This window comes from Anastrepha ludens, chromosome 4 (assembly GCF_028408465.1).
Source record: "Anastrepha ludens isolate Willacy chromosome 4, idAnaLude1.1, whole genome shotgun sequence".
Lineage (NCBI taxonomy): Eukaryota > Metazoa > Arthropoda > Insecta > Diptera > Tephritidae > Anastrepha > Anastrepha ludens.
Window position 1 is genome coordinate 106,359,930 of NC_071500.1, and position 24,706 is coordinate 106,384,635.

Genomic DNA, 24,706 nt, shown 5'->3' on the forward strand with positions numbered 1-24,706 from the left:
GAATTGAACACTTGTTTTTTTTTTCATGATAAATACTAGTATTCCTAAATAAATATAAGTATTACGTCCTTGCTTCTCTGGGTATTTGCGAAACACAAACGTGCCTAGATATTTTTTTCGACTGTAACGGTTTTTTCTGCTAACACGCATATACAATTTTTTTTTTTTCATTAAGGCATCTCGCACAAGTCTGATTGATATATTTCTCATTTATTTCCAGCGTTATTGCTCGAGAGGACTTAAAACGGGCGCGCTTCTAAATCCATTTTTTTATTCATAAAGTTTTCCTACAACTATTTTGATCAGCTTGTTTTCAGATAAACAAAAATCAGCTGAGCAACGCTGCTCCTGATTTTTTGTAGAGGGTGGATAATACCGCACATTCGCCATATGCGAGCCCATGTGTCTATACTTTATTTTCTTTGTATGTAAACACTTCTCTAAATTCATTACGTCAATGGCATTATAAATTATTATTTTTATACGATATTTACTTTTACGATATAAAAAGCGATAACAGCTCTGTGATCAATTTCACAAAATATGATTTTTGGCAACATTGGTATTTTGTTTTGTGTCAAAAAGGCGAAGTTCGTGTAACTTCGATTAATTCCTTTTATATAAAATTTAATTTAGTTCGCTGTTACAAAGTAATAAATGAAAGTAGAGCATTTATCCATAAAGAGTTGTGTGAATAAACGAAGAACGATAATTGCTTTGAAAAATTACTGAATGTGCTTTCTGCGTTGGAGTTGAATCATCGGGGTTGGGCAGCTCACTGTCCAACTACTCCGTCTACGAGTATTTATGTGGATATGAATGATATTGTATGTACCTAGGATTTAAAGCTGACAAAAATTTCTACAGAGTTAGTGTATTGTGTCTATGGTAGTGAAAAATATAATTAATTTTTTATAATAAAAAATAGTGTTGAAGTCAGTAGATGTGCATTCCTTTGTTATTATGTGCAAAGTGGTTTTTCTCAAAATATCGCTTTTAAGTGAATAATACGAAAGAAAATTTTTTTTCGGCAGGACTAGGTCCTGTATTTTTAAGGGTGGGATACGACAATACTGCAAAAAGGTACAAAGTAAAATACAGCAAAAAATATTGCAGAAATGTCTGCGAATTTAATGGAAAATTTCGCAGCGCTTCCTGCTGATGTGCGAGAAAAGTTGGCTGAGCTGGATTTGGAATTATCTGAAGGTTTGTTGTTTGCTTGATATATCTAGTTGAAGGAAAATCTATTACGTACATATGTGTCTTAATAGGAATGAAGTCAATTGTTCTTTTGTCTACTTTTTCTGATATGCGTACCATGTTAATCTAGTCTCCTTTGTATATATATTGCCTTAAGTATTGTTTGTGTATATATGTATGTACATATATACGAGTATGCATGGTCGAGATTAAAAAGGCAATTGATTTATTCTTTATGCTTTGGTGTTAGAACCGGCGTCTATGTCTATGCAATTGTTATACATATATCTTTGTAAATTTGTATATGTTTTTAATTTATCGCTGCTTATTTTTTCAGGCGACATAACCCAGAAGGGATATGAGAAGAAGCGAGCCAAGCTGCTTCAACCATTTTTAATACCGACAAGCGAAGGTGAGACTATTTCCAAATAATGAAAAACGATAACTTAAAGACTTGAAGTAATTAACGGAACTTAAACTATTTTCCCCCTCTTTTGATTTTGCATCCCCATGACTCACTTGTTAATTTCTAATAATGAATTGAACACTTCTACTATTCGAGTATGTGTTTACTTATTTACATATACATATATACACTATTTTATATAATCTAACTTTGATGACTGTTTACTCATTAAAACCAGTCTTTTTGATAGATTAAAGTACAGTAAAAAACTTTTATAATTTTTGTAAATGATTTTCAGCGTTTTTATTGCACAACCAAAATCCGATAGTTCTTAAATGAATATAGTGTTTCCCATTAGTTTGTTTTATTTTACTTACATTAAAATGCATCACCAACGCATGAAATATTAAATCGCCCATAAATGATTGTATGAAGTCACGGCAGCTTCGAAATTAAATTTTTTGTGTTAAGTTGTAGCGATATTTCAGGAACGATGATTACATATTCGCAGCGTAATTGCATATAAGATTTATCCATTGGAATAGATATGTGATGATATCATTGTTTTCCTTTTTTTTCTGCAAGTCCTTTCCGACCTGCAATGCACATTCATATCATCGTGGAGTGAATTCTAAAACTGATACTTTTGAAAGTGCTCCTTGAATTAAAGTAATAAATACGATAATATCCACTTTAGGTAACGGTTATTATGTTCTGATGGGATTGGTGTTCTGATTCACCAGAGATTCAGTTGAAGAAAAATAAATTTAACGGAGTTTAAAATAGTTGTTGTAGCAGCATAAACATTCCCCATACTTACATACGGGGAATGCTGCTGGAGTGACAGTGCTTGGCCGGATATAAATCCGGGTCGTTTCGGTAACGTAGAACCGACTGTCGTGGAAACGAGTTTTCATCCCCCGTTGAAGAAAGTGAAGCATTTCTAATCAATATATTGAAAGTTGCAGCTCAAATCAAAAGCTCATAATAAGTTCAAACAACAACCAGAGTATTTACATTAATTTGCTTTCGAGCGCACCCATACCCCTTCTCGCTCACCTTACTCCATAAATTAAGTTGTTCAGTGTTTTTATGTAAACCAATTTAAAAGGGAGGTAAATCAAAGATAATAATTAAATCATTAAACTCATTGGTGGTATGTCACGCTAAAAAAAAAAAAAAAAAAAACTATTATTTCATTTTAAGCATTTAAGCAGAATTAAATAGGTCAGTTATTATCCACACAATGCATAAATGGTTCTTAAAAACAAAAAAGAATGTACAAAATATATCTCATAAAAATTGATCATTTGTTTCTTAACTCAATAGGAAATGACTCTAAAGATTTGGACAAGGGCGACAAGCAGATGCCTCCTTATTATAATATTAAAACGCCGCAACCGCCAAACCTAAAGACTGTGAAAGACGGAGCCTTAGTATCAAGTGAGGGATATAGTTACGTAACTGAAGTCCCATCACTTCCATCATCTCATCAAAGACATTCCAATGCATCTAAAAAGTCAGATGGCAGCCATCATTCGATGAGTGGTGGCGGTAGTAGTGGCGGCGGTGGTGGTGGCAGTGGCAACTTCAGTGGAAGTGGGCATGTAGAAAGATCCGAGTCAAGCCATCAACATAGCAGGCAACGACGTACACAGCGAAAAATTACACACAATGAGAAACGTTATCATTCCGGTAAGTTATTTTGCATTGAGTACAGTATGGAGGCAATATCAAAGCTGATATACTTGACGAAAATGTATGTTTAGAAGTGCGACAAGAAGCTGTACAACAAGCGCTTGCAGCACTAAAAACTCGTCCGAAGCCTAGTTTGCCAATGCCATCGAAGAGAAGTTCTGTGCTCAATCGAAGTCCGGATCGCAATAATGATGATATTGGTGAGCGGGTGCAGAATGCCCGGGAATACATAATGAATAAAAATTAAAAAATGTATTACTTTTATTTTAATAACTTTTGTTTAGATTCATCGACTGATGAAGAATCCATTCCTGAGGAAACCATTTCTCCCGACAAGGAGTACAATTATCCACGTGATCATGTTAGCAATATAATGGAGCCAATTATAAAACCTCCCATACGAGACTCATCAATGGGCGGTTCACAAAATAAACATAAATATCCGGAACGGCGGCCACCACAAAATTTGCCACCACTGGTAAGTCTTTAGTAAATGTTTATTAGTTTATAATTTAGTTTTTTAATACTATAAAAATAGTGAAATAATCGAATTATCATTTACAGCCAACTTCAGATACATCCAGCACAGACTCGCCACCAACAGCGTACATGAAAGAAAATACAGATTTTAATGATAGCAAAGACAAGCACAAACCATGTAAGCTAAAGCTTCCAAATATAATTATAATTGTATTTCGATTTTATATACGTATGTATATAAATGCTTAATTGTGCCATTAATTATTGCGTTTTATATGTCAGACGCAGCTCCGGATATCACTCAATTCAATAATACCCGTCACGCAGCAGATCGCGTGACGCGCTATGTAAATGTTTCCCAAACCGATCTAGGCGAGTCGGATACAAATGGTCGCTGGAAAGTTTCAGCGAAGATTCAGCAGCTCCTGAACACGCTTAAACGTCCCAAACGACGACCATTGCCTGAATTTTATGAAGACAACGATATCGAACTCGAAATTGCAGCAAATCCCAAAGATCCAAATGCGCCAAAACCCGAAGGCAGTATTATGACGGCAGTACAAGGTGAACAATTGGCGGTACCAGCTGGCTTGCCACGATCACTGGAAGCGGCACTACAACGTTACGGTGCTAACTCGTTCAAATCGCCAATGGCGACGGTACTCGATCCGAATGGAAAAATCACCACAACATTAACGTATGGGAAATTGTTGTCACGAGCACAGAAAATTGCGTATGCACTGTCAACTAAAATCTTTAGTAAGGGTCCCGAGCAGATTACTCTAAAGCCCGGCGATCGTGTGGCTTTAGTTTATCCCAACAATGATCCTTTGAGGTTCCAAAATTTTTTAATTTTAAAACATTCTTATACTAACTTTGAATTTTGCAAATTTCAGTTTTATAACCGCTTGGTATGGATGCATGTTTCGTGGTCTTGTACCACTACCAATTGAGCTGCCGCTATCTAGCTCAGATACACCGCCACAACAGGTGGGCTTTCTCCTTAGCTCGTGTGGCATCACAGTCGCGTTGACATCTGAGGCCTGTCTGAAAGGCTTGCCAAAGTCTGCAACCGGCGAAATTGCTAAGCTGAAGGGCTGGCCACGCCTCCAATGGTTTGTAACTGAACATCTACCTAAGCCGCCTAAAGATTTCAATGTTGGTAATATACGAATTGAGGATACGGCAACGGCATACATTGAATATACAACCGATAAGGAGGGTAGTGTAATGGGTATGTTTCAAAAAGCTTTTATTTATTTGCAAGGTAATAAAATATTACTTTAACGACTGTCCGTAAACAGCCAAACATTATATACTCATTTATATGATGTCCCTTCCAAAAATTTGTTTTCTTTTTTTCTTTTAAGGAGTTACAGTCACTCGTTTAGCCATGATGAATCATTGTCGTGCTCTCACCATGGCTTGTCACTACACTGAAGGTGAAACAATCGTTTGTGTGTTGGATTTTAAGCGTGAAGTCGGCCTATGGCACGCTGTGCTCACCTCTGTCTTGAATGGAATGCATGTGCTATTCATTCCCTATGCACTAATGAAGTTGCGTCCTTCGTCGTGGATGCAGCTTATCACCAAACATCGTGCCTCATGCTGTCTGGTGAAAAGTCGTGACTTGCATTGGGGGTTACTGGCTACAAAGGACCATAAAGATATCTCGCTGTCGTCTTTGCGTATGCTGCTCGTTGCTGATGGTGCCAATCCTTGGTCCCTTTCATCATGTGATCAATTCTTAAATGTTTTTCAATCGAAGGGTTTGCGTTCGGACGCGATATGTCCCTGTGCCAGCAGCTCAGAAGTTTTTACAGTGTCACTGCGACGCCCAGGCCGCTCATCTACCGGCTTTAGTCAGTCTGCTACTGGACGCGGTGTGCTATCTATGGCCGCCTTGTCACATGGTGTTGTGCGTGTGGATAGTGAAGATTCACTTACATCGCTAACACTGCAGGATTGCGGACAAGTTATGCCAGCTGCACAAATGGTTGTGGTGCGTTCTGAGGGACTACCAGTGTTGTGTAAAACCGATCAAGTTGGTGAGATTTGTGTAACAAGTGGTTCGACGGGTACAGCCTACTTCGGTTTAGATGGTCTTACCAATGCGACATTTAAAGTACAGCCATTACTCGAAGATCCAGATACCACAAAAGATGAGTCTACATTTAAACCAATCAATGATGAGTATTATGTGCGTTCGGGCCTGCTAGGTTTCCTAGGCCCTGGCGGTTTGGTATTCGTTTGTGGTTCACGCGATGGTTTAATGACTGTAACGGGTCGCAAACATAATGCTGACGATATCATTGCTACAGTATTAGCTGTGGAACCCATGCGCTTTATTTATCGCGGCCGGATCGCCGTCTTCAGTATTAAGGTATTACGAGATGAACGCGTTTGCGTAATAGCCGAACAGCGTCCAGACTGCTCCGAAGAAGAAAGTTTCCAATGGATGTCCCGTGTTCTACAAGCCGTCGATTCTATACATCAAGTGGGCATATATTGCCTAGCGCTCGTGCCACCAAATCATTTGCCGAAAACCCCATTGGGCGGTATACATCTGTGCGAGGCGCGACGACGCTTTTTGGAGGGTTCATTGCACCCGGCCAATGTCCTAATGTGTCCACACACGTGCGTCACTAATCTGCCAAAACCGCGAGAAATACATCAAGGTGAGTTTTTAGGTGAGGGGGAGAAGTGGAGAAGGGCATTACTATACAAACAATATATTGCATACAAAACACTTACGCAAACAAACCGCAACACATACTAAACAACCACCAACTGCTATGTGCCCAAAGTGTTTAACTATAGCTAAATTGATCTGTAAAATATTTTATTAAAAAAAAACGATACACTTCACATTTTCTTAACGTGATGATTACGTGATTACGATAATTGGCCATTGATAAAATAAGATTTGCGAATGCAAATTCAGATGATCCAATATGCAGCCTCTAAAAAGCTGCCATTAAAATATTTATTTAGCCCTGATGTGAGTATCAGATCTAGTAAGTTGTTATATTAAAATAATAATAATAGTTTTTTAAAAGTTCTTTCTCGTTGTTCACTTGGGCACAAGTAATTCGCACCTAAACAACGCCAATTACAGACATGCCGTTTGTGGTGAAAGTTTACTTTACTTTGTATTCGATACAAGACAATTAAATATTTCAGTAAATCTAAAATTGATCAGTTACGCCAATTTATAACAGTTTTGGTATCATTCTAACGTTTGGGATTGGAATTTTCATTTGTCATAATGCAAACAACAAATTATTGCGAATTGAAATTGTTTGTTTTTTTGCAAATTGGTACCGAATCAAATTGATTTGAACAATCTTTCGCTAAATTTCATTGTAGCATATTTCTTTTAAGCCATCAACCAACCTCAGCGTTATTTTTCGGTCTTTATATATAAGATATTTTACGCATTTATGTGCATCTGTAAACGCTATTGAAAACTAATGTAGATACCACTTTAGATGTTTTTGGTATTTTTGAAACTTCTGCAACCATACAAAAATAAGAAATTGCTGAGTATGTATGTACGTGTATGTAATGTATATGTATCATGTCCTATGTATTTGTGTCTTTTGCAATTTTTTCGCATTCATTTTATGACTTAGTTGCTCCATTTAACAGAGGGATCGTTGTAAAATAAATATGCATTCTCATCGGTTCATTGTCATATTCAAAGCCATCTCGTTAATTTTACTGTGTATATTAAATAAAACCAATAATTTTCTTAATAATGCTTTTATTATTATAAACAATGTAATTATTTTTCTTTTCTTCATTATGCTGCCTCTTTTCGAAACCATTACTTTGATGCAACCATAATCAACATTGTACACACTTGAAAACATAACCAACCACCAACTACACTTCTACTACTACTACCACCACTACCACTACTATTGCTATAATTAACACGAACAATATCTACAATACATTTATAAAAATAATTTTATATAATACTACACTCGACTTATTTATCATATAACGAATTGGTTGAAATGAATGAAATTGTTGCAATTTAAATCCAATAAAAACAAACAAAAATGTACTAACATCAAAAAGGTGTGCAAACTGCAACTGCAAAAATAAGCTCATCTGGATGTGGTATTACAGACACGTCTGTTGGGCCAGCCTCAGTGATGGTTGGAAATTTAGTGCAGGGCAACCGTTTAGCCATCGCACAAGGTCGGGACATCGGCTTGTCAGAGGAGAATGAACGAAAGGTAAGTGGCCACAATGGTCAAAAATTTGCAAATTAATTATATTAGAATATATAAGTTACAAATAATAATAATGGTACCACATGAAAGACCCGTTATTGATATAAGTTATTTGTTTTCAGCATCAATTAATAACTGGAGTCTTACGTTGGCGTGCTAATACCTCACCGGACCATATCATCTTTACGCTGTTGAACTCGAAAGGTGAGAAAAGTCACAAAAAAAAAATGTTTATGTACTATTAAACTAAAGTACAGAATACTTACCAGTTAGATTCACTTGCAAACTAATTAAAAGCGGAAACTTTGAATTTCCAAGCGTTACGTGCTTTTTTACTTTCTACTACAGTCTCCAAAACTAAACTCACATGCGAGTTTTTGCAGATATTCATTGTCATATAACCTACATACATTTTACGTCCAAAACAGATTTTGGTCGTCAAATGTTTATATCTGATGAAGTAGAAAAAAGGCTTTAATCAAAACCATTTTCACTGCATTTCATTTTTAAACCATAAGATAAATGAAACCGATTTCCAACTAAGTTGCCCAAAGTAAAGTACTGATCCTTTAGATTTGTTTTCGGGGTTTTGAAATAGCAGGTTTTCCCTCCACTTTTTGTACTACATTAAACGATTTGCGTATCCACGCAAGAGCTTCGAAGATGATGGACAAATTTTTCAGTTATTATATCTGAAAATAGTAGCGTATCACTAGAAATTACCTGAATGCTTAAACGCGGTGAACGGATATTCACCCCATATATACCTTACGCTTAGAATAAAGAATAAATAAAAAAATTAAATTTAACTAATTGAATTATTTTACAATAATTCATATCGTGAAGCAATTCACAGAAATCTGTGTTGGTTTGAAAGATATCAAAATATTAGTTTTTGCGTCAAATTTTTGCGCGAATGCTTTAAAACTGTTTTACGGTCGATCTTTAGCTCCTGGGTGATGCTACGACTACTAACATGCCGGTCAACTTCGATTATATCTGTGATTTTCTCGACATTTTCTTTAACATCAAAAATGTCTGAACGGAATCGGCGCAACCAATATTGCACTTAATTAGCTGGTATTGTATCGGCACCATAAACACCATTCACAATTTCAGCGGCCTGGAAAACTGTAAAATGTACCGAATTTTCTCTTTGTTGTTCCATTGTCAACACCCTATAACTCACAACTGAACGGAACAAATAAAAAATAGCAAAAAAAAATGTTTCGTGTGAAATGTCACCTTGACAAAGAACATAAACTTTAAATTGTCTGATCGATACTTTACGAGATATCGATCACTACAGTCTTCTACCGAGAAAATAATGGATTTCTTTGTTCCAATAGAGAAAAGTTTGATGAATGTTGCTATCAGTTTGACCACATCACATAAAGATTGATAGCTTTAGTTTTATTTAAGTAATTTTTGTTATTACTGTATCCTGTAAGGATTCTAGTTATTTTTTACTCTCTGCGGCCACTAGATGAAAATCACGTTTTATTGTTTTACGATTCGTAAATTTTTTTTTAGAGGAGAAGAAATTTCTTTGGGTTGTTTTTTTATAACTTGAGGATTTTGAACGATTCCATGTCAAATGATGCACGTACTTTTTACATTATTATTGTTGTTGTTGCATCATCATATAAGTGACAGTCCTTGGCTGGATGTAAATCCGAGTTGTTCCGGTAACTTAGAACCGATTGTCGTGAGAACGTGGTTGTTTCACACGGTTTTCAGTTTTTTCCTGAAATTAGATTATTTTTAGGCTTGGGTATAATAAAAAGTAATTTGAACAAATTTTAATAATTTCGGTTATTTATTCAGTGCTGAAAATTTTGGTATGGAGTTTTTTCAACTCAAATATGAAACCTTCTGTTTTGCGATTTGTGTAATTTTAATTGCATTTATGTATGTGCTAAAGAGAAAAATTTCAAAATCACTTTCGCAAATCTGGGGCACTCAGTCTCGTTACTGAACTCTCTCTTTCCTTCTGCAACATATTCAGAGTCGATAGACCATTTGATTTAAAAAATATCAGTATTACCGAGCAAACCCTGCAAATTTGAGCGTTTAAACTCAATTTAACTGTATTTATAAAATATAAACCTCATTCGTTATCTACTGGGATGAATTCAGCTCATGGCGACCTTTTTCGAGGATAGCGTATTAATAGTCGATCATCTGCCTGAGATGCCTACAATTTTTTATTAGTATTATGCTAGGCGGCCGCCGTAGCCGAATGGGTTGGTGCGGGATTACCATTCGGAATTCACAGAGAGAATTAGGTTCGAATCTCGGTGAAACACCAAAAACCTCCGAGTGTATTTCTGCCATAAAAAGGCTCCTCATAAAAATATCTGCCATTCGAAGTCGGCTTGAAACTGTAGGTCCCTCCATTTTGTGGAACAACATCAAGACGCACACCACAAATAGGAGGAGGAGCTCGGCCAAACACCCAGAAAGGGTGTACGCGCCAATTATATATATTTTATTGGCTCAGGTACGGAGACGTAGCAAGTGTGTGCGCAGTGCGGCGTTCTTTCAAGAAAATGCGACTGTTGAAGGACACGGAATTTTTAAAAGGCCAGGCGTGATTCGTAGCAATTTTTTTTGTATTATTCTATTTATTTTTGTTTTTGCTTTTTTTTTTAAACAAATACTAATACCGAGCAATTTTTTTTATTGTATATTTTTTTATATATATTTTTTTATATTTAATTTTTTTTTTAATATTTATATTTAATTTTTTTTTTAATATTTATATTTAATTTTTTTTTTAATATTTATATTTAATTTTTTTTTTTCATTCATTCATTCATTGTCATACTGTTCTTACATTAAGGGGGTATTCTGGTCTAGACGCCTTAATTTTAGGTATTTTTAAAACTAAGATAACAAAAATGAAAAACATTTATACTATCCATTTTTTCATGGTTTTTATTAATATTGGAAAAGTATAAAAAAAAAAATAATAAAAAAAAAACAAAAAAAAAACAACGTGGAATTACAGGCCGGTGGAGTGGGGGCTACATAAAAAACGGTGCTCCATTGTTGACATGATTCTAACCCTTGTAGTGATCTAAAACAAACAAATTAAAAAAATTCTTCAGTAGTTAGGATGTCGCTATCGGATTACCCCAAATCAAAGAAAAAAATAAAAATTCACAAAATGGCGTCAACTTGAAAAAAAAAATTGTTTACCCTCTTTTTTTTACCTTTTCAAATTTTTTTAAAATTCTTTAAACTTAAATTTTTCAAAAACCGAGGCAGGCGCGATAGACAGATGTATAATAAAAAATTCTTATCAAACTTCAAAGCGATCGGTCAGGTAGAATTTGAGATATAATGACGACCATCTCAAAAAAAGTAGTTTTGAGAAAATCGCGTTTGAAGTTTGAGCAACAATTCCAATAGCATAACTTAGATCATAATATTTACTACTCACTCTGGATTAATCGGCGTATACATTATAGACTTATAAAGTATATATATTTATAGAATAAATAAAGGTTGTGTGGGATACAAAAGAATTTCTGGAAAGAACGAGTCCTCAAGTCGTCCGTTAACATCTGCCGTTCATTGTGCGATTCGCTTCACTCGGCCGGCTTAGACGCCACGTCACAAAATCCGCTGTATCTCCGAAAATAATTCGAATTTTGAAAAATCCGTTGAAGGGCATATATTTGAAAGTCTAAACTTTGAAAATATGCAAAACAAATGTTCGATTTATTCAAATTTCTAGACCAGAATACCCCCTTAAATACATTAAATCACGAACTGATCAGACGCCCCTCGTACGTACTTTTAAAATTTGTTGTATTAAAATGTTAATTAACATATCTTTCTTAAAGGTGCTATCGCAAAAACGTTGACATGCTCAGAATTACATAAACGAGCCGAAAAAATAGCAGCGCTTTTACAAGAACGAGGACGTATTGAACCTGGGGATCATGTTGGTAAGTTAAATATGAACTAGTTATTGGCCTGGGTTCCAACATTGTCAAATTCTAAAAAGCATTTTGCTAGTTTTCTGAATTTTTATATATTATATTTTTAAACAAATTAAATGCGGACAAATTTATGAAAAAATATTTACCAAATATATTACAATGGTATTATAATATTTTTAATGGTTGTGTATCATTAAACCTTCAAGTTTTAAATTTGGACGCGCAATACTAAGAAAAGCCCCTGTGTTCAGAAATGAAAAAAAATCTCATTTAAAGCCTATTTGAGTTTTTCTATTATTTTATCAGAAATTTTTCACTGAGAAATCCGTTTTTTTAATTTATAAATATTTTTTTGGTGTTTGATCGTCAGTATCTCACAAGGGTACAATAAATTAAAAAACAGCAATTTCATCGTTTAAAGGAGCTCGGTGGTCTGTCACAGAAGGGTGCGACTGCTATTAGAAACTTTTTATAAATTAAAAATGTAAACAATTTCAAATCCGATATACACACATACTTATACACATTTCGTGTTATTATTTTTTTAAATATTGTCAAATAATGTGTTTTTTAGTTCTTAACCTTTAATTCGATACAATTTTCTACTACAAAATGGCGCAAAATTAATCACCCTATTGGAAGATTTATAATTTTTGCAAATGGCGTCGTACGTCAATCATATTTGACACTTCTGAATTAGACAGCTGCAGTATACAAACAGACAAGCAATGGAGCGCGTAAAGTTCGAAATAAACATTTCCATCACTCAAAATAATTTTTTTGTAGTAGAAAAGTTGTTCCCAAATAAAATTGGATGATTATTTTGCGCCACCTTGTATTTGTATTCGAATTAACTGGAGATTTTGGCTCAACGCGAGAGTTATATATTAACGTGCCTTCTAGCCGTTAGATGCCACTAGAAAGCTGGGCAATAAAACTAAATTTATATAATAACACCTCATTCGTGAACGCAATAGGATTAAATTACAAAGCAAATTATGTTTTTTTTTTTTGTGAATTCTGAACCACCATACGATAATTTTTAATTTAACTAAAATTTAATCTTTTTTAATGAAGCTTTAATATTTCCACCTGGCTTGGATCTATTATGCGCCTTCTATGGTTGTCTTTATTTGGCTGCTATTCCGATCACTATTCGACCACCTCATCCACAAAATCTTATAACGACTCTACCAACTGTGCGCATGATTGTCGATGTCTCGAAAAGTGTTATTGTGCTTTCTATACAACCGATAATAAAATTATTGAAATCGCGCGAAGCTGCTGCTTCCATCGATCCGAAAACTTGGCCACCCATATTGGACATTGACGACAATCCTAAACGAAAATTAATGTCAATTGCGAATGCACCATTGGACTCTACGGCATATTTGGATTTTAGCGTCTCCACTTGTGGCCGCTTGAGCGGTGTGAACATTACGCATCGGTAAGCTAAGTGAAATAGAAAATATTTTACTATTTATTAACTTTTTGAACAACTATTACTTTGAATCTGTTTTTTACGTTCTCCGATTTAGCCTTAACCACTTGCATGGCTTTAACTTTTTATAGGCGTCTTAGCTAATGTTTTATGTGTTTGTTCCTGCAGGTCCCTTTCTAGTCTGTGCGCAAGCTTAAAATTAGCCTGCGAATTATATCCTTCTCGTCACGTTGCTCTCTGTCTAGATCCATATTGTGGTCTCGGTTTCGCCATGTGGACCTTAATTGGTGTCTACAGTGGGCATCACTCGATTCTCATTGCACCATACGAAGTTGAAACGAATCCCAGCCTATGGCTATCAACATTGTCGCATTATCGGGTACGAGATACCTTCTGTTCGTATGGCGTCATCGAACTGTGCACGAAGGCACTAAGCAATTCCATACCGATGCTTAAGCAACGTAATGTTGATTTGCGTTGTGTGCGCACATGTGTAGTGGTGGCTGAAGAGCGTCCGCGCGTACAATTAACACAGCAATTTTGTAAGCTCTTCCAAGCGCTTGGCTTGAATACGCGTTGCGTGTCCACTTCATTTGGCTGTCGTGTTAATCCAGCCATCTGTGTGCAGGGTGCCAGCTCGGCAGAGAGTGCACAAGTCTATGTTGATCTGCGCGCGTTGCGAAATAATCGTGTGGCTCTGGTGGAACGTGGTGCGCCAAACTCGCTGTGTCTGATCGAATCGGGGAAGCTATTGCCGGGCGTAAAGGTAATAATTGCCAATCCAGAGACAAAGGGGCACTGTGGCGACTCACACTTGGGTGAAATTTGGGTAAATAAATAAAGTAGAATATACTAAAATTGAAAACTAGTAAATTAAATTAAATCTTTAATTTCCGATATCTTGTATTTTGTTTATAGGTGCAATCACCACACAACGCTAATGGCTACTTCACCATTTACGGTGATGAAACTGACTATAATGATCATTTCAATGCCAAACTAGTGACTGGCGCGACAACAGAAGTCTACGCACGCACTGGCTATTTAGGCTTTTTGCGGCGCACTGAATGTTCGCAAGCTGTTTCCATTTTGGATGAGACCACGCCCAGTGTGGCCAGCCGTGATAGCGATAATGAATCTCTGAACTCGATGAGTCAGCTGCATTTGAATTTCTCATCGATGTCGACTGGTCCGCAAGTGCCCAGCGTTAGCGGCGATCAGTGCTCAATGGGAAACATCAACGATCAAGAACTTCACGATGCTGTGTATGTAGTGGGTGCTTTGGACGAGGTAATTACGCTACGTGGCATGAATTATCATCCGATCGATATAGAAAACTCGGTGCTAAGGTGTCACAAGAAAATCGCTGAATGGTATGAAACACATACATAAACAACTACTGTGCATATGTATAAAATTAAATTGTGATTTATTTTTTAACGCAGTGCCGTTTTCACATGGACTAATTTATTAGTTGTTGTTGTTGAGCTTGACGGGAATGAATCTGAAGCATTGGACTTGGTACCATTAGTAACTAACACAGTTTTAGAAGAGCATCAGTTGATTGTTGGCGTTGTTGTTGTTGTCGATCCAGGTAATTGCATACAGATTTGTTGGTGCTTTCCTTTTTGACCATATTAATTGAAAAATTAAAAAGATTTTAGAACAAGGAACGTCATAAAAATCTCACAAGTGCACTTTTATTTACATACATAGTGCTCCAAAAAAATTTATCCACATTTTACGTGCTTATAAAAACATTATATCTATATATAACGTTTAGGGATGTCACGGATATCCACAAGAGTCGCAAGAACCCTTAAAAATTTAACGCGAAACTTCAGAAAATTCTATATTACAGATAAAAATTATAAACTAAAGAAAACAAAAACCTAAATTGATGCCCATTTCGAAATACCGAACAAAATTTCCTGAAGTTTCACGGTAAATTTCTAGTAATTCTTAAGACGCGTGTGAATAACTATGACATCACTGAACTCACTCCTAAACCGTCTTTGCACTTCCACTATATCCTTTTCAAAGTCTAGTCTAATATCTGCATTTATTTTAATAAAGAATAATCTATTAAGTTGTGTAAATGCGCATTTTTGGGACACTCTGTATTTGTGCACTCCGGTTAAATGCTGTTCAAAGTATACTTCGCCAACAACAGAGTTCAAACTGCGGTTAACTACGCTTCTTACACCAAGAATTCTTTGCGCGAAACAAACATTATTTTAATTACAAGTGCTACAGAAATCACTAGAACGTTAAATCGTTATTATCGTTGGCTTAGAAGATATTTGCAGTTATACGCAAACTTTGATGTAGTAGATATCCAATAGCAGACTTTTAGGGCCACTATTTTTATTTCATTTCAAAATAGGCATTCCATTAGTTGTGCCGTAATTTTAGCCAGTTTGAAATGATTGGCTGTGTTATTAAAATCAACAAGTCAACAAATGTATAATAATTGGATTAGAATTCTCAATTTGGCGACGGCGCCAATGCTATTGGCCAAACTATTGCTATTGGCATTGGCACGATAATCGCGTGAAATAAAAAATACCTAGCCGAACTTTTTCTCAACATCGAGAAAGATGCTGAAGCCGTAGGACTCACAATAAATGCAGAAAAAACCAAATATCGGAAGATTTCACGTAAGGTGGGGAGAAGACAGCCAGAAGACATGATAATTGGCACTTACCGCTTCGAGGGCGTACTATCGTTTAAGTACCTGGGAGTCACAATACAAATCGACAATAGCTCACACGACACAATACAAAGCAGGGTTGCGGCAAGAAACAGCATATTTCGCTCATACCAAACTATTAAAATCTAACTTTCTTACGAGAGATTGCAAACTACGTCTATACCAGTCTATAATACGGCCAGTTCTTGCACACAGTTGAATGCTGGACAATGGCTTCTAAAGAGTATTTAAGCAAAAAGTGCTGCGAAGGTTGTTTGATCCGCTACGACTGTACGACTGGGCATGGCTACGAGAACATCGTAAAATGCGTCAAGTCCCAAAGATTGCGATGGTTGGGTCATATTACGCGCATAAGAGATGAGCGCCCCAAGAAATCAATCGTGTCTTACAATCCCGTAGCGTCTAAAGCACGAGGACATCCAAGACTAACATGGTTTGAACAAGTTCTAATGACCGTGAGAACACTGGGTGTTGAAATTGGAGAACTATTATCGAGGATTGAGATGTTTGGAAACGAATCGTGAACGAAGCTAAGTCCACCCGAACTATAAAGCTGCCCGATGATGATGATGGTATTTAGCCGCCGTATGATGATGTGCGCTAACAAGTCGCCCGATCTTTCAAGCCTACACCCATTGCAATCTCTCTCTCTCTCTCCCCCTTTGTACCTCGAACCACTACTTCCTAAGATGATCGATTTCCATGGCGATCTTTTTTCACAACCCTCGTTAAAGATTTTTCACTTCAATAATAAATTTAATTAAACATTTAATTGGAGCCTTTTGTCAAAATCGCCTAATTAGCTTTGGTAGTTTTTACTTTTAGAGTAGAAAAATAAATATTTAATACCAGCCGAAAGCCTCCGATGCTAGCGCTGCACTACTTTCAGTTTGTATAATAATTTTATTGTTATGTAAACCTTTATAAAATAAAATAAATATTTAATATTTTATTTAACTCTATTGCGCGTTATAAGAAAACCACAGCAGTCAGTAATATATCATTTTACAAAAAGAAAAATCGAAGTCGAAATAAATTGTTTGGTCAAAACTGCATTTATAATTTTGTAAGGCCTTTATTTCAAACCATCAAATTTATATTTTTTATGTATTTCACAGGCGTTGTTCCGATCAATAGTCGCGGCGAAAAACAACGAATGCATTTGCGTGATGGATTTTTGGCTGATCAGCTGGATCCTATATACGTCGCATACAATATGTAAATACATATACAATAGTTACATAAAACATACATGCATACATACAATACGTACATATATATGACGATACATGAAAATGAAATTATTTATTATACACTATTACTTTAAGCTTATAAATAATAATAATATTAATAATAAAAATATGTTTAAATATTTTATAGTACTCAAATGATTGCATTTGTCTTTTCATTAATGTAATTATGGAACCGGGTCCGTGCAACCAGTGGTACCCGAGCTATATTGAAGAAGGCATTGTGCCAATTTCAGATCGGTATAGGTATCGATCTCCATTGAGTCAGCCTCGTCGATTTCAACTACACCGCAACTGCGAATAAATAAAGAAAATGTCAAACGGATGTTTTAAAATACTTATACAGCAATAACGAATAAGCAAAGTATGGAATGCAAATAACCAAATCTCGATTGGTTGAAAATACGTAGTAAGTGTATAAGAGTACGTGGAACGAATTAAAGTAAATGGCGAACGACAGCAATTGAAAAACCAACACAGAACGAGCGCTTTTAAAAAGGTTACGGGCCGCTCCAATGTTCAAAGCTTTTTTATTTATACAAATATTCGGAAATCGCCAATTTTAAGGGCGATGAGTATTACAATTCTACTTACTTCTCATTTTGAAAACGATTTTCCACTTCGATTAGATGTCTTGTCGAAAAGTAGAACATGCCTGTTTCGATTAATTCTCCAGACCAATCTTGTCGTCGTGGTCTGCGCTCAGGATTAAAATTTAATGGCACAACATGCTTATTCTCCTGCATCTTCCAGCGTAATTTATGCGATCTGTGAAATTATATTGTTTTCTTTTTCGTTAGATACATAAATATTTAGCATAGTTGAAAGTACTTAGTTGCTGCGAAAACGCAATCCTTTGTCTCAAACAGCTTCAGCGCCTCTTTGATATAATGATTTTTCAAAAATATTGAAGTACATTGAAATAATGCGAATCGTTTGATAGTTTCGTGCCCAAATAAAAAATGCTTGACAGACTCTAAGGAAGAAGTATTGTCCTGAGCGTAAAGCGGGTCTCTTATGTGCACCAGAGCGCCAACTAAAATGTCAAAGGATGTAAATTAGTTAGGTTATATAATTATTTTAGATTCAAATGCACCAACATTTAGATTATATCGGTTTTTGTTAAGTAATCTCATTGTTTGTCCAAACTCTTTGAAAAACTCGTTTAACAGTAGGTCCAGAAAACGTGCTATTTCGACAGGTTAGGTCCAGAGGTCCTAACACGCCTAAGTTAATAAGTTTTAGAGGGCAATAGGTGGTTAGTATCGTGCGGAATGCGCGTAAGTAGGAGTTTAATCCACTATAATCGTTATTGAGCCTAAGATACGTGGATCTCATGAGGCAGCGGCAAGATCGTCTGTAATAAGTGATTGTTGGCCTCCGATAACGGCATTCGGGGGTCGGGAGTTTAGGAAAATGGTGAGAGTCTCCCGATGAATGCCGCTTGGCGTCTGTATAAATACTTTTCGGTCGAGTAGTTGCAGTTGAGTTTTGCACCGGATCACATCAATATAATTGAAGAGATGTCTGCTGACTCGCCTTGGAGGTGGTTCAGGCTCAAGCAAATGTCTGTAGGAGTGATTTCTACGGTAACACCAAATCAGGAATTGCTTGCTGAGCCTTTTGTTGTGCTCCTTGACCGGGGGCATGATAGTGTTGTAGGGGGCACCGCGTGGATGTCCTGATTGCAGTATTTTGACAGATCTGGAGCATGTTCACTCCGAATCACTAGTGTCAGGCGACCAGACGCGCAGCATACATAATTCAGTACCAGCCGGTTGCTTTAAATGTCGCCAGCAACATTTCTTCGTCTTTGCCCCAAGTGCTGGCGGCTAGTTATTTGAGAACCTTGTTGCGATTTTGGACCTTATTGGCAATTTCGGATGTATGCGCTGAAAAGCTGAGCAAACTGTCGAAGGTGACACCCATAATTTTGGGGCTGTTAACGGTCGGTATTGGTGTGTCATCGACTTTCACCTTCAGCTGTAAAAACATTCAATAAGGTTTGCCAGTTCATCATGCATCGTTTCACGCTGTGTCGAAATTATTTGAAGCTATTGTCCAAATCAGTCCGACTCAGTTTTACATATTCAAATGCATAAATATTTTGCAAAGTAACCTTTTCGGGCAGGGATCATTTTGCCTCAGCGGCTATGTCAACAAGCAAAATTACCGTTAATGAAGCGAACACAATCAACAAGTGTTCGACCAAGCATCAATGCATCTACAAAGATTGACTGTTTGGTGTGGTGTATGGCATGGTGCTATTATCCGATCTTATTTCTTTCTAAATAGGACAGCATCCACATATGTGAGCTGTGACCCCAAAAGGGGCCTACATGCCTTAGAAGCGACGCAACGTTTGAAATTGTGAAGGAGAGTGTTTATCAATTAACTGTCGTGATCTTGTCACTTTGGATGAGCTCGAGGTCAACATTGGACACACTATTGCGAGAATAACGCCGCACATGTTGGACCAAATCATCAATAATTGAACCAATCGGTTGAAGCACTGACAACAATTGTTGTCTCTCATTTGCTAATGTGCTAATGGCATGATGTAGCTTCAAAATAAAGGCAGAATCTATTTGATATCTCACATATACTTTTTAAACTTCCCTTCCTAATGTTCTTATCTGGTCACCGTATGTTTAATAAGTAAATATACTTTGTAAATATTACATTTTTTAATCCAATTATATACCTACACCAATTTCTTCTTTCTATATACATATATGTATGTACATATATAAATAGATATATATGTATATAATTTTTTTTTTTTGCAACTCACATTTAATAGCTTCACTCGCAATTGGCTCACTGTCCGTCGATACCCAAATGTGTTCAAATAAATTTGAGCCATTCAATATATTTATTGTACGTCCTAATAAGGAAGTTCCGTTTAGTTCTTTCAGATTTTTGTTTGGTATGCCTTGAGAACCACCGCGTGCCAGTACCAAAGCGTGTACTTCACTCTCAAAGCTAACAGGAGCAGAAAATACCACTCATGTATTTTGTTTTTTCAATAATTTATAATTCCTCTTCCACTTACCAACAGTTTAAATTTAATGAAAGTCCTTGTAAATACATAAATAGAAAAATCTGTAGGAGATACATTTTCACTTCTCCTGTTGAATTTTTAGCGGTTACAATGAAGCGTAGTGCTCTTCTGAATTAGATTATTGAATTAAATTGACACTAAACATTATAGTTAATAAGGCAGCAATTGTTCGCTCGAATCGCTATGTAGATTTTGTCAGAAGCCAATTGAAGGTGTTTTTGTGTTTGAAACCTGTGGTCAAAGGGAGAAAGCATCGTACGTAGGCTACGGCGAGTTGGGAAATTTATTTTTTATCTGTGTAGTTCTGGTGTATATAAAAAAAATGTCGAATTACACCCTTTTTGGGTGTTTGGCCGAGCTCCTCCTCCTATTTGTGGTGTGCGTCTTCATGTTGATCCACATATTGAAGGACCTACAGTTTATGAGGAGCTTTTTCATGGCAGAAATACACTCGGGGGTCGAGGGGTGACTGCTATTAGAAAAAATTTTCTATCATTTGGTGTTTCATGAACCGAGATTCCAACCTACGTACTTCCGAATGGTAGTCAGGTACCAACCCATTCGGCTACGGCCGCCACCGTCATGAGTTATTAAAAACGGTTCAAAATTGAACTGGATAACAAAGCAAACTGTAGCTCCTTTGACCTTGGGAGGAAACTCCAACAGTTACCGTGCATTGGTACAAAAATGGCTCGATGACGACAAAAGATATAAGATATAAAGCCAGAATCTTTAATCACAATATACAACTATCATTTCCAATGGGCCGCTTTCCGATCATATTTCTAGCGGAAGTATATGCCGGCAAAGTAGGTGATGTATTGGTCAGAGAGGCTGTGGTTATTAAACTAGTAGGGTCCCTATGCTCTTCCAGGCGGTGGGAAAACAAATCAAGAAAGATGAGCTCAAAAGATACGATGAAAGTCAATATCTTTACTGAGAGGTTCGAATCTTAAAATTTCAAATAACTTAAAAACCTTTCAAAGAGCATGGTATAATAATTCCCACGTGCCTCTGTAGACTGCGAAACCATCTACACAGGCTCGGAATATGGTCTAACGCTTCTATCGGTTCTGGAAAATATCTCGGTACCATCATAAATTTCATAAGAGATCTGGTTTGGGATAGAATATAGTGAAGAATCATACATATCTCCCTTTCACATCCATTTCTAGTGAATTATTGGCTCGGCCCCCTTATGGGGGAACGACTGATCCGCGGTTGGCCAATTCATCGACAATTTCGTTTCCTTGAACACCGGAGTGCCCTGGAACCCATATAAGTACAAGCCTGTTCTGTCTTGCGACAGAATTAAGGTTCTTCTTACATTGCTGAACAATCTTTGGGGTTTGCTTCGGGTTCTCTAGGATCTTCAGTGCAGTGCAGCCTGACTTTCACTAAAAACTCCAATCTGTTTGCCGCTCCATCTCCTCTCGATTATCCATTCGGCTACTTTTAGGATGGCAAAAATTTCCGTTTGAAAATCAGTTGCCATTTCCCCCCTAGCGTAGTGATACTTATTACTATCGTTTTAGTACCATCCGGCTCCTATTTCATTCTTGGACCCATCGGTAAAGAAAATATCCGTCAAACCTCCCCGAAAGCATTCTAAAGCAATGGAGCAAGCTCACGCAATGGAAATCTGATATAAAAATTTCTTTCCAAATGAAACAATTGGGTATCAGGTCGTGTTTAGGTGCCAAAAACAGTGGATACTGCTCAGATAACAACTTAAAGATTGGCTGAAGGCTGAAGAGGTGGTCCGCCAACTATCTGAGCGGTCGTCATTCGTCAGTCATTTTTCGTGACCACACATCTAAACAGATGAAGACTAAGCATGTTGTTCCGCAGGGTGGTGTCCTTTCAGCCTTGCTGTTCAACTTCTACATCTCGAAACTCTCCCAGCCACCAGAGGGAGTCTCCCAGGTCACATACGCTGATGACTGCACGATAATAGGGCAATGACATCGATGGCCTGGGCTCCAAAGTGAACAACTACCTCACCGATCTTTCTGGCTTTTTCACTGCGAGGAACCTCCAACTTTCCCTCACTAAATCCACGGCGACCCTCTTTACCACCTGAACAAAGGAGGTCAAACTGCCTCTCAAGGTAAAAGTCGATGACACACCAATTTCTACGGTAAACAATCACAAAATTTTGGGTGTAACCTTCGACAGTTTGCTCTTTTTCTCTGCGCACACAACCGCAATCGCCACTAAAGTCCAAAATCGCAACAAGGCAACAAGACAAAGAATTGTTGCTATCGACATTTAAGGCAATTGGCCGGCCGGTTCTAAACTATGCTGCGCCTGTCTGTTCGCCTGGAACTAGTGACACGCAGTGGATAAAGTTCCAGACATGCCAAAATACTGCCATTCGGACAGCGACTGATGTCCCCAATACAACACCTTCACAACGAGGCCAATATGCTACCTGTCAAGGAGCATAACAAACTGCTCAGCAAACAGTTCCTGTTAGGGTGCTACCGTAGGTTTCACCCAGGAGACAGACATTAAACGACATTCACCGGGAGACTGTTACCACCTTCATAAGCTCCCGTCTAGTGAATGCCGTAATCGGAGTCCAGCCACCACCCATTGCAGATGAAGAGCTCCAGCTTCCCCGTACGACCCGCGTAGCACTGGCACAATTACGTTCCGGATATTGTAGCAGGTTAAGCTTCTACTTATCCAGAATTGACCCCAACATACCTAACTTATGTTCGGCATGTGAAGGCACCCCGCACGACACTAACCACCTTTTCACATGCCCTTTAAAACCCACTCATCTAACACCCCTCTCCATCTGGACCTAACCTGTCGAAACAGCATGTTTCCTGGGCCTACCTTTAGATGAGCCTGATGAAGACGACCGATTATATACTCTACACTGACGGGCTCCTCTTACTGCTACAACAACAACAACATTGGAATACAAACGTCGTCAATTTCCAGTAAAAATTTAATTTGGTATTACAATAAGCAAAGCTGCAGGCGAACTTTTAAATATATTGGCACAGATTTGCGTTTAGAGTACTTTTCCTATGGACAACCGAACAATTATATCAAGAACTGGATGTGCAAAAGTTATTATTAATGCCTTTAAACGACAAAACCAAAAATTTTGTATTTTTTAAAATACATTATAATAAAAAAATGAAGCAAAATAAAAAAAATATAGAAATGCTATTTAAGTAATCCATATTTTAAAAGAAAATGGCTGTATCGCTTACGGGTATGCTAGTATCACAAAATCAATTAATAAAGTTGCACAACGTATTGTATGTCGTGTTGAAATATGTAGACTAAGTAGCCATCCAATTCATTTTTCAGCGTGTTGCACCAATAGTTGGAGCGTGTGTACTTCACATTATATCAAAGTGAAGATGAAAGGCGGCCAACATTCCGTAAGAAGAAGAAAATGTGTACAAGGTGCTACTACTAGAGTAACTGATTTTTTTTTTTTTGAAATTGTGTGTTTTGAATGTCAAAGTGGCCTGTTTCCTTTTTGCGACTTCGTTTTTTTTACGTTTTAAATGTAAAACACAAAATACATGTAAGTGTTGTTAATCTAGTGCTACGACTTTATATATACTGTCCTTGTCCATTAGTTTAACGAGACAAATTTTATTAAAGCAATTTTGTGATTACAACAAATTTTCTCCTGTAATCACATTGCATCTCCAAAATTTCAAGTATCAACCTCATCGTGCAATCGTACTTTCTTATTCTTTATTTTAAAATTAAAATTATCTTAGAATAATGAGTAAACAAATTCTATAATAAACACAACTTTTTTTAATTTCATTTAGCAGCTTTCCCACTGTCGGTTTTTTCTACTCTTCATTTGAAATTGAAATAAATGCATGTTATAAAATATTTACTCCTTTTACGCTCATCATATTGTTCAACTATTTTAACGCTGCAATGATTGTTTTCAGTCTTTCTTGTTCGTATCCTTAAAAGTTTCTAAGTTTAAGACTAGTTGTCAATCCACGTTAGGTGCGCCTAATTCCTGATGTAGTTCCGAATTAAGTCGTTTATTGACTATAAGCATTGAAAAGAGCACTTTTTGAAATTTATGCAAAAAATTAGCATTTTTAACGTAAGATACCTATTAATTCTTAACGATAATTTTTAAAATAAATTATAAAGCAAAATACTGATAAATTGACTACATTTGTGGATAATAATTTTTAAATCACGTCCACGCAGTTAGATACTATAAGCAAAATTTTCCTGACAGTAATGGAA

General features: G+C 36.7%; 2 protein-coding genes across 4 annotated transcripts; one reads left to right on the forward strand and one right to left on the reverse strand.

The window, feature by feature from the left end:
- The first annotated feature begins 555 nt into the window (after positions 1-555).
- Positions 556-17,461, forward strand: LOC128860480 (disco-interacting protein 2). 3 transcript variants are annotated; one of them, XM_054098043.1, is made up of 18 exons: positions 556-827; positions 1,035-1,206; positions 1,538-1,612; positions 2,936-3,301; positions 3,376-3,504; positions 3,589-3,782; positions 3,869-3,962; positions 4,067-4,619; positions 4,681-5,018; positions 5,155-6,462; positions 7,874-8,034; positions 8,154-8,235; positions 11,886-11,990; positions 13,062-13,431; positions 13,594-14,254; positions 14,344-14,798; positions 14,871-15,019; positions 17,257-17,461. In XM_054098043.1, exons 2-18 carry the CDS (start codon positions 1,119-1,121, stop codon positions 17,358-17,360), a joined length of 5,232 nt encoding a protein of 1,743 aa, XP_053954018.1. In that variant the 5' UTR covers positions 556-827; positions 1,035-1,118; the 3' UTR covers positions 17,361-17,461. The 3 variants fall into 3 exon arrangements, with proteins under 3 accessions (XP_053954018.1, XP_053954019.1, XP_053954020.1); XM_054098044.1 differs by having other exon boundaries at positions 7,925-8,034; XM_054098045.1 differs by lacking the exon at positions 3,376-3,504.
- Positions 17,194-20,787, reverse strand: LOC128860481 (N-acylneuraminate cytidylyltransferase A). Its single transcript, XM_054098046.1, has 5 exons — positions 20,444-20,787; positions 20,183-20,373; positions 18,220-18,424; positions 17,983-18,156; positions 17,194-17,682 (listed from the first exon to the last, which is right to left on the reverse strand). Exons 1-5 carry the CDS (start codon positions 20,506-20,508, stop codon positions 17,556-17,558), a joined length of 762 nt encoding a protein of 253 aa, XP_053954021.1. The 5' UTR covers positions 20,509-20,787; the 3' UTR covers positions 17,194-17,555.
- Between the last annotated feature and the right edge of the window lie 3,919 nt (positions 20,788-24,706).